We start from the raw sequence: 11160 nt of genomic DNA on the forward strand, positions 1-11160 counted from the left end.
CTGAGGCTACAACTGCGGCACTTTTAATGACAAGTCGGCATTTCTGGCTGTAGGCAAAAGTCAAATCATTTCCTTACCCTGACCACCCTCCTGCTTTCATTTTGGCCCAGGCCTGTGACCAGTTTGCGCTCCCTGCGGCTGAGGCGGACCTAAACAAAGAGGAATGGATGCTCTCTCCAGGGAGCCGAGGAGGGTAAGGTGGCCCCCGGACTCTAGCGCCAGGTGTTCCTCAAGGGTGGGCTATGCAGGAGCAGGGAGTAACGGTCCCAGGAGCGTCGTAGGGGTGTGGTCAGGAAAGACTGAGAGCCGGGGCGCTGGGTACTGTCTCTGGAGGAGACCCCGCCCTGATCCATGGTCAAGGTTAACCCGCACCCGGGAGGTACCTGTGGAGGCCTCGCACAGCCGAAAGGCACCGGACGATCATGGAAGCGCCGAGAGGCCGGCGGCGGCGGGCGCGTTGTCCTTCGACTTGGGAGACGAGGAGGAGGGCGGCGGAGACAGGGCGCTGGGGACCCGCGATTGGGCCGAGATACCGGCGACAAGCACTGCAGCGGCGGAGACTGCCGGCCCAGTCCGCGCCCTCCCACGTGCAGCAGACCACGCCGGCGCTCACTTCAGCCCCTCCCCTCCCCGCTCAGCGCGTCCCGCCCAGCGCGTCTTGTACCGCCCCGGGGGCGGTCCTGGTGAAGCTGAGGCTCCGTGAGCTGAGTGCTTTGCTGGATGCGCTGAGGGGGCGGCGGGGGCGACGGGGGCTCGGGAATCGTGGAAGTTTGGGTGACCCCTATCTGCGTTGCGGCTCAGGAGCCAGGCTCAAGCCCTGAGCACGAAGGGGCGGGCGGACCGGCCTACGGATTCCCGCGAGACAGCTGCCGTCGTCTGGTAGGTTATCTTCTTGTTGGTAAGGGGCTTCGGTCCGGGGAAGGGTGAGTCTCCTGCAGACCCACTGGAGGCCTGCACCTTACAAGGCTGCAAACCCCGTCTAGGCCAAGTTGCGGCCCTGGTGCTGAAGGGAGGGAGAAGGAGGTCGCTGTCCTCGGGGACAGAACGATAGTGAAGTCGGGAGGAGGTTGGATGTCTCTTTCCCCCTCTGCACCCCTTCTCCCCCATTCTGTTTTCACCTTCTGACCTGGGCCCTTATTCAATACTTGCAACCCCCTTGACTAGCGTCTGGGCTTGCCTTTAAAATGAGTACACACATAATAAACATCCTAGCGGTGGGTACCACACCCTGGCTTTGAATTAGGGAACCTGGGGAACAGATGGATGATGCGATTTAGTGGAAATAAACCCTTAATGCCTGCTGGCCCTGCGCCACTGTTTGGATGCAATAGTATTCCATGTGAATGAACAAGACAGGGAACTTCCAGCTTGTCCACGAGTGCACAGCTATTGCAGAGAGCTCCGATCGGTTTGTAATATCCATCGTGACACGTCTGCTGATTAAATACAAGTGCCATTTTCATTAAGGATGACAGTAAATAGTTGAACAACATTTCCTTAATATATTTTCTCATCACGTAACTCAGCCTAAGTGGAGTGTAAATTATGCATACATTTTTCTTTAAAAACCAACAAATAAAAAAAGCTCATGAAATAGAGAAAAATACCAAGTGGGGATCAGCTTCTGAGTCAGCAGTATGGTATCTTCCTCAATTTAGTATTGAGGCCTTTTGGGGATACTCAAACGAGACTGTTTGCTCCTATACAACAGATTCACAGATTTGGAAACTCTCTAGTGTTGCTATGAGTCGGAATTGACTCCCTGGCAGTGGTATGTATTTATCTGTACTGCTCTCTACTCTATGTATGTTGTTAAGATATACCTAAGTGCTTAGTGAGAGCTTATATTGTACATGTTTTGAGAACAATGTTACTTACGTAAGATTTAACATAATTACTCAATATAAATGAAAATATGTAATAGATTGCCGTAACAATACTTTGTAGGGCATTCTCCTGGGTCTTAACAGGAGGAAGAGAGAAAGTAATACAGGGTTTTTTGTTTTGCTCTGTTTTAACTTTCAGTGTAATTCATAGCCCTTGTTACTTATAACCCTTGTAGTTTGTAGCCTTTGTGGCTGATTATTCCAGATAACTTAGTTCAGTGTTTTTATTTTTCTTATCAGGAAAACGTGTTTAAACTTCTAAAATGTCATCCATCAAGCAGCTAGTTTATGCAGTTATTCGTTTCTTACGGGAACAAAGTCAGATGGATGCTTATACTTCGGATGAACAAGAAAGCTTGGAAGGTAAGCAACTGTTCCTTGCATTTGTATATACTTTAATTATAAAGACTAAAATAGCTATAAACCTGATTTTATGGTTCATTATAACAAAATCAGAATGTTTTGTTGATCTTTCAAGAAGAGAGGCCTTACTATATGGTTATTATTTTCTTATTCTCTGAGGAGGAGGCCTAGTGGTGCTCCCCTGTTCTTTGAACCGTCAGAGGTTCACACCCACCAGTGCTCCTTGGTAGAACGATGTGGCATACTGCTTCCATAAAGTCTTGGGAACACTGTGGGGCAGTTCTACTGTGGGGCTGTGAGTTCAAGTCTTCTCAGCAGCAATTGGTTTAATTTTGGAGGCTTGTTTGATTTGTTTTAATCAACAGTGCTGTTAATTAGAAAGCAAAAGGGTAAGGGAACTATCTTTCATTTACTGAACACTAGTATGTATTATAACTGTTTTATACAGAATTTATTCTTCACAGTGACTGTAAATATCCATATTTAACAGATAAAAAAATGAAACTAGATACGCTAAGTAACTGGTTAATATATGGCAAAACCGAGATTTAAATCCTAGTTCTTATGCTAAAACTCATATTGTGTCCTCTTTTTAATAGGAAAGCATCCAGTTTTGAAACACTGTATGAAAACGCCTTAGTTATAATACCAAACCCACTGCCAGCTAATAATTCTGACTCATAGTGAGCCTATAGGGTTTCTAAGGCTATAACTCTTTATGGGAATAGTCAGCCTCATCTTTCTCATGCAGATTTGAACTACTAATCTTGCAGCTCAATGTTGAACCCACAGTGCCACCAGGGCTCCTTTAGTTATCATAATTGTTGTTGTTGTTAAGTGCCATCAAGTCGGTTCTGACTCATAGCGACCCTATATAGGGTTTCTGAGGAACAGCTGATGGGTTATCTTAATAGCACCTTGTAAAAGGGATTGGAAATTGGACATTTGTTTCAGATCTCCTTACAGTCTGTTAAAGATGATTTTCCCGGTGGCAAGAGAGGAACAGGTGACACACAGTTGAAGAACACTGCAATCAGTCCATTTAATATTAAGCGTTTTTTTTTTTTTTTTTATTTAATATTAAGCGTTTTTTTTTTTTTTCCTCATTGGTTAGATTATGTGAAGATAATGGTTATGATTATCTAAGGGAAATACTGATTATGGTTGGTTGCAAACAGTTAAATGCAATCATTTAGTTTTTGGGTTTTTTTTTTTAATGTTCAAAGATGACAGCATAATACTTGTAAGGGTGAGAAAGAAAATTGGGAATTTTGAAAAACCAAGATGTTAAGTCCTATTTTTAGGATGGTACTCATCCAAAAATACACAGTATATGCCTTCAGCTGTTTGTTATATATGGCAGTCCAAAATGGTGCCAATTGGTTTTGACCAGCCCCTATTTTTATCTCTGTGAGTCTAATTTAACTGATTATGAAATCATGTGGAGGTGTCTGCCCACCTTCTAGACATTTAAAAAAATCTTTAGGAAAGGAGCCCAAGTTCTAATACCAACTTTACCGCTAATGTCTAGCTTGGTGTATCATCAGCTCTGAGGACCATGTCACTCACTCCTCCTGATGATTGTCATCAACTGATATATCTATTTCATTTTTTGACTGTTTGGGCTCCTTGTCCCTGCTACTCTTTCTAGCACTATTCTTGTATTAATTCTCAGCAGTTGCAATACACTCATAGATGATTTTTTTTTGTTCTCTGGCTTCTCAGTTCCTTATTGTTCTCTCCTCTGGTGATATATATTTCCTGGGTTTACGTCAGCCACACATCCTCTTGATTATCGTCTAGATCAGTGTTTCTTAATATTTTGCAATGTCTGGAGACATTTTTGATGTCACAGTAAGGGGAGGTTATTGTTGGCTTCTAGTGAGTAGAGGCTAGGGATGATCCTACAATACACAGGACATACCCCTGGCAGCAAGGGATTATCTATGTGGTCCAAATACTACTAGCACCAAGGTCAAGAAACTCCCCTAGACCTTGTCATTACCAAAGAATATCTCCTTCAAATCTTAATCGTGGGCATTTTACTTCCTGACTACCACTGCTTGTTTTTTCTGACTCCCTCCCTCTAAACGTTCTACCCTTACAATTCTTTGACCCCACAAGTACCTTCAATTTCATGATTTTTCACCTTTTCATACCGCTCTTCTTACCCAGCTTAAATTCCATGGTCTATCATGATAGTCATTCCTTTGTATCCCTTTCTTTCAAAAATCCAACTCTCCATCTACTCCATACTTGTATCCATATGAATGTACATTAAAAAAGCTAAAACAGAACACGGTGCCATCAAGTGGATTCTGACTCATTGTGACACTATAGGACAGACTAGAACTGCCCCACAGGATTCCAAGACTGTAAATTTATGTGGTAACAGACTACAGCATCTTTCTCTTTTGGAAAAGGCTGATGGGTTTGAACCTCTGACCTGTCTGTTAACAGCTGGGAGCTAAACCAATGTACCATCAGGGCTCGTTGGTTATACATTATTGTTGTTAAGTGCCATTGAGTTCGTTCCGTCTCATAACAATCCTTTATAGGGTTTCCAAGGAGCAGCTGATGAGCTTAAACCGCCAACCTTACGGTTCAGCTGGACCTTGCAGTCCAGCACATAAACCCACAGTGCCACACCAGGACTCCTGGTTATATGTAGTTGAAAAAACACACACAGCTCTGCTCACTGGTTCTGCTTAAAAGCTATGACCTTGAACCTCAAATGAACTTTTGATGCTGCCAGGCAATCACACAATCCTTCATTCTCCTAGATGACCAGTCTAACACTTTGTCCTGTTCTCAAGTCCTGAACCACTTCTAGCATCCTCACTTTCAGTTAATGACCTTGCTTTCTACTTCAAGAAAATTTAAGTAATCTGAAAACAACCTGTGCAGACTACCACTGTCCTGCTACCTGCTCTCATCTATATCCACATGCTCAGTCTGTTTGTCTATCTTCCTGTCGATTACTATAAATGATCTGCCCATGTTTGTTTCTAAATGGAAACTCTCCAGGCACATGGAACCCATCCTGTCTTACCTATTATAGGATATCACCAGGTAGTCAACCCTCTTTCCATTTAATCATCAGATTTTCACTTTATTGGATCATTTCCATCAGGTTATAAGCTTTTCATTATTTCTGTCTTCTTACAAAAGAAAACAGTAACAGAATTACCCTTGGCCATACTCTCCTCAGCCCTGCTCTCACCCTAACCAAAAAAAACAACCCCACTGTCATTGAGTCCATTCCAACTTACAGTGATCCTGTATAGGGTTTTTGAGGCTGCAGATCTTTACAGGAGCAGAAAGCCTCACGTTTCTCTCACGAAGCAGTTGATGGGTTTGAACTGCCAATCTTGTGGTTAGCAGTTCAGTGCTTATCCTACAGCAACACCAAGATTACTTTTTTTGTTTGTCTTTGATGCAAAACTCTGAAAGAAGTGTCCAGTTTTTCCCGTATTTTTTCATAAATCCATTCCAGTTAGTCTTCTGCTCCATCTCTACCTACATTGCTCTCTTCAAGGTCATTAGTGGTTCTGTGCTGTTTTGTTCAGTGGTCATTTCACAACCTTCATCTAACTTATGAGCTACCATGGGTATAGTTGATGACTACTCTCTCATCCTTCAGATATGCATTATTCACATGACTTCCAGGATACTTACACTCTCTTGATTTTCTTCATATCTCATTGTTTGTCCCTTCTCTCTCTCTTTTGCTGATTCTTCTTCTTCCTGACCTAGAGTACCATGGTCCAGGTCTTGGTCCTCTTTTCTACCTATACTCACTTTTTTTATTGTATTATTCAGCATCTTGGCATTAAATATCCTTTATTTATATGCTGGCACATCTCAACTTTATATCCCCAGCCTAGGCTGAACTGTAGATTTCTATATTTTTATATATTATGTTGTTGTTGTTGTTAAGTACCGTGGAGTCAGTTCCGACTCATAGTGACCCTGTACAGGGTTTCCGAGGCTGTAAATCTTTATGGGAGCAGAATGCCTCATCTTTCTCCCGCAGAACCGCTGGTAGTTTCGAACTGCCGACCCTGAGGTTAGCAGCCCGATTTGTAACCACTATGCTACCAGAGCTATGAATTCACTGTCTAATAGATATTTCCACTTGTATGTTAATGTTATTGTTGAGTCAGTTCCAACTCATAGCAACCCTGTATAGGGTTTCCAAGAAGTGGTTGGTGGGTTTGAATTTTCAACCTTTATGTTAGCAGTTCAGTGCTTAATGTTGTTGTTAAGTGCCACTGAGTTGATTCCAATGCATAAAGACCCTGTATAAGATTTCCGAGGAGCAGCTTGTAGGTTTGAACTGCTGACCTTGTGGTTCTCAGTCTAGTACTGATCCTACAGCGCCACACCAGAAGTCTAATAGAAATGTCAATTTTAATGTGGCCAAAACTGGACTCCTGTACCTTCCACACAAAATACGTTCTATCTGCAATTTGCACATCTTGACTAATAGTAATTCCAACTCTTCAGTTGCTTAGGCCAAAAGTTTGGGCATCATTTTGGGCTCTTCTTTTTCTCTCAGTTTCTATCCCTATAAATCTTTTTGGTGTACCTTCAAAATATGTTTTGATTTTGACCATTTCATGGTAGGTGCTCAAAACTGAAATTGAAAGATAATGGAATTTTTTCATGAACTTTAAAGCCTCCCATTTATATATAGTGTTGTTTTAGATTTTTCTGACTTATTTCTGAGGATGACCATATGTAATAATCCTTTTTTCCTAAATGAAACTTTTGAGATAAAAATAAGTTGAATGATTTTACCCATGTTACTTAATTTTGTTTTTCTGAGTTAATAATAAAGAGATAGTCCTGTGTTCTAAGGCTGTGGTAGATTTGTTCACTAAATCATATACCTTTCTAAATAATGTTAGTGTTGAGTGATAAGCTTTTTGGTAATTTAGTTTGCTTATCAAAGCAAATTATATATATGTATTTTAAATACCCACCTCCTTACATTTCATTGGGTTTAGTACAGTGTGAGAGCTGGAACCCAACAGGGCTGTGTTGTTTCTCCACATCTCACAAATTTCTGCCTTTGACTTTTTGCTCTGTATTATTAAATGCTGTCTAGTCGATTCTGACTCATAACGACCGTGCATAGAGTTTCCAAAGAGCAGCTGGTGGGTTTGAACCACTGACCTTGAGTTAGCAGTCCTACAGCGCCACACTGGGACTCCATTAGTGGAAATTATTTGAGTTTCCTTCTTTGAGAGACTTTGACTTACACATGCTTTATTGAATATGCCATTTCTATGTTTTAAGCCTAGATAAAGGAGCTAGACTGGATTTCCTGAATAAGGCATAAAAACCCCTTGCTTTCCACATGTTTGTTTTAGATCTGAAGTTTCAGTCTCTAAGTTTTGCTTAAGAACTTCTTTGAGTGCTATTTTTTACATGATTGTAAATAATTTTCTTTTTCCAGGAGAGGAATGCTTTCTTTTATGGAGTGGTTTGTATTTCCTTTGAAATTAAATTTTTACTTTTTCTGAAAACAAAGACAACCCTAAATTAAATTTATTGAGGATCTACTGTCTGCCAGAATTGGTTAAGAGTTAAAGATGAAAAAGATATAGTCTCTATCCTCAAGAAGACAGACATGTAAGCACATAGAATATGTGTGATAAGTACAGTAATAGAGCTATGTATATGCTACATGCACAGTAAAGGAAATAATCAATCTGATCGTGAGTGAGAAAGTTCACCAAGGAAATATATATATACATATATACATTTAATTTATGTAATAGAATCTATATTTACTATTACATATACACAGGCACAGATACCAGCTATCTTCATGACAAAGAACCTATTTTCTTATGGCCTTAAGATATACCTTCAAGTATACCTGTTCGACAGAAATAGTAATGGAGTGAGTGAGGGGTGGGTAAACAGACTATTTTCTATCTACGCGACACTAACATTTTGCATTTGGTAACTTAGTTGCTCGAGTTGTGGTTCTTTGAAGACAGTGTAATTTTGTCAGGGCTACAATGAATTTGTATCTCTTAAAAGTCATCTACAACTGTAAGTGACTCTAGTCCACATTGTTTGTAAGTGCCCTCGACATTTCAGCTAGATACTCATCTTGTGGAGCCAAGAGAGAATACTTTCTCAAACTCGAGCACTATCAGAATACTTATAAAAGAGAGGATGGGATATACTTGATCCACTGTTGTTGTCCGAGTTCAGACTCTGTATCATCTAAGTCGGAAGCTGCTTTTCTCACTCCCCTCTAATTTATTCTCAACATTCCTACCAGACTGTAAGTGCTAAGCATGTACTCAGTTGTTTTTCCCTTTCACTAAATTCCTTAATGACTCTCCATTTGCCTAAGCATGGGTTCAGATCCATTGAAAATACCATTTAAGGTGCTTTGTTATCAGATGCTAGTCTTCCTTCCAGCATCATCTCCCATATGAATATGTCTTTCTATGTCCTTTGTATTCTAGCCAAGCTAATTATCTTGTCAGGTACCAAATATAGAAGTGAAACTTATTATCACTTAACATGCTATATGGGAGCATGGTGGCTAGAGAGGAGAAGCACTGGACTGTGAACCACAAATTGGCTGTTCAAGCCCACCTGCCACTCCATAGGAAAAAGATGAGGCTTTCTACTTCCACAAAGATTTATAGCCTCATAAACTCTGTACAGGGTCACTATGAGTTGGAACTCACTCTGTGGAACATAACAACACCAACAACATGCTATATATTTTTCTAATTTTGTTTGTCTGCCTTCCTCTATTATATATTAGCTTCATCATACGAACAGTGATTTTTGTTTAACTGTTAAGTTCACTGCTTTGTGTTTACCACCTTAAAACAGTGCCATACATGTAGTAGTAGGAGCATGGGAAATTTGCGTGTTTGAATGCCTTTTTTTAAGTGACCTATTGGTGCTGTGGGTTAATGCGCCAGACTGCAAAGTCATTTGAATCACAGGGTCAGCAGTTCAAGCTCACCATTCGCTCCTTGGAAACCATATACAGGGTCACTATGGGTCATAATCGACTCGACGTCACTTAACAACAACAACATATTCACATAAGTAAACCAGGATTAATATTTAGAGTCTTCTATGTTTTGTTGTTGTTATTGTTAAGTGCTGTTGAGTCGATTCCGACCCATACCGACCCTGTATAGGGTTTCCAAGGAGCAACTGGCGAGCTTGAACCACCAGCCTTGCAGTTCAAACAACGTTGCAGTCCGACACATTAGCCCATAGCGCCACACCAGGACTCCAGAGTCTATGTACCAGGTGCTAATTGTGCCTGATTTTAAAAAGCAGGTGAAGAATTTTGTTTCTCACATTAAAAAAAAAAAAGATAACATTTTAGTTTTACACTCACACTGTACTAAACCTAATGAAATTTAAAGTATTTATGACTCAGAAGTTTTGGTGGGTGAGAGTACATTGTTAATGACTTGTTCTTTCTACATCATCTTCTTGTAGCATTCAATAAGAATATGATGTGATTATATTGAGAAATCATCTTCTGGATAACATTTTTCTTTAAGTGAATAAGAAATCAAGTTGCCTTCCTTCAATAGCTCTTCTATAAAGAGAAATCTCTAGGCAGCTGAACTGTTTAGTTTTCCTTATGTTCTGTGATGGTATATGCTGAAATACAACAGATTGCAATCCTACCAGAAAAGAAAAGGATGGTTTCTTTTTTAATTGGCTATTTTTTCATTATTAAATTCTATTTCAAGTTGCAATTCAGTGTTTGGAGACAGTTTTTAAGATCAGCCCAGAAGATACCCACCTTGCAGTTCCACAGCCTTTGACAGAAATGTTCATGAATTCCTTCTGTAAGGTAAGCTGTCATATTTTCTCATTAGCACCTTATTTATATCTGTCTACAGTTTTATATTACATTGTTATATAGTTTGAGGGCCCAACATAAAGATAAGTGACTTTTTCTGGGTATAAACTAGAAATAGATACCAAAAGCATCTTTCAATGTGTTTTATATTTTCATGTAAGTAGCTATTCTCTAACCCTCTTTAATGCTTGATATTACATCTTAGTTGACTTTTAAGTCCTTTAAGAGTCTGAGTATTTTTAAATTTTAAACTGTCTGAATTGACTGTTCTATAAAATATGGAATACAAATCATAAACAAGTTTTAATATCTAGAAAGCAACAATTTAGAAATCATTTAATCAGGAATTGAACCATTAATTCTGAAACCGTTGTTAATGTTCAGTGCTGTTGAGTCGTTTCCGACTCATAGCGACCTCATATAGTGTTTCCAAGGAGTGGCTGGTGAGTTGGAACTGCCGACTTTGAGGTTCAGACCAATATTACAGTCCAGTGCTTTATCCTACAGCACCATATCAGAATTTTGCCAATGATGTTAAGTGCCATCGAGTTAGTTCTGACCCATACAGACCCTGTATAGGGTTTCCAAGGAGAGGCTGGTATGCTTGAACCACTGTCCTTAATAGGGCCCTTTAATCCAGAAAGCTTCAGGGCCATTGCACAAAACTAAGAGTAACACCCAATTGTTCTGATACCTGTTTTCATGGTCTACCACATGTCTGCAGTTCGTACTATTGTAGTGGTTTGCACGTAGCTCTGATGCTGGAGCTATGCCACTGGTATTTTATTTATTTACCTATTACTTTAAAGGTTTTATTGTAAATTATGTAATAGTTTTCTTCAGTTTCCCCAGCTTGAGAAATGCTGACTGTGTTCTTCCTTTTTGGTTTTCTAATTCTAAATCTTTGCATATTTTATTATAGTATTTGGCTTTATCTTCTCTAGCTGATCTTTGAAATTTTCTGTTCAGCTCTTGGACCTCTTCAATTCTTCCATTTGCTTTAGCATCTCTACGCTGGAGAGCAAGTTTCAGAGTCTG

General features: G+C 40.2%; 1 protein-coding gene across 1 annotated transcript in view; it reads left to right on the plus strand.

The window, feature by feature from the left end:
* Positions 1-2126: 2126 nt before the first annotated feature.
* The window catches only part of SGTB (small glutamine-rich tetratricopeptide repeat (TPR)-containing, beta), a 55887-nt gene continuing 46853 nt past the window's right edge, over positions 2127-11160 (plus strand). Inside the window, exons 1-2 of the mRNA XM_006870983.1 lie at positions 2127-2249; positions 10010-10113. Coding sequence (XP_006871045.1) covers positions 2150-2249; positions 10010-10113 — 204 coding nt within the window. The 5' untranslated portion in view covers positions 2127-2149. The remainder of the gene's footprint in view (positions 2250-10009; positions 10114-11160) is intronic.

This window comes from Chrysochloris asiatica, unplaced genomic scaffold, assembly GCF_000296735.1.
Source record: "Chrysochloris asiatica unplaced genomic scaffold, ChrAsi1.0 scaffold00157, whole genome shotgun sequence".
Lineage (NCBI taxonomy): Eukaryota > Metazoa > Chordata > Mammalia > Afrosoricida > Chrysochloridae > Chrysochloris > Chrysochloris asiatica.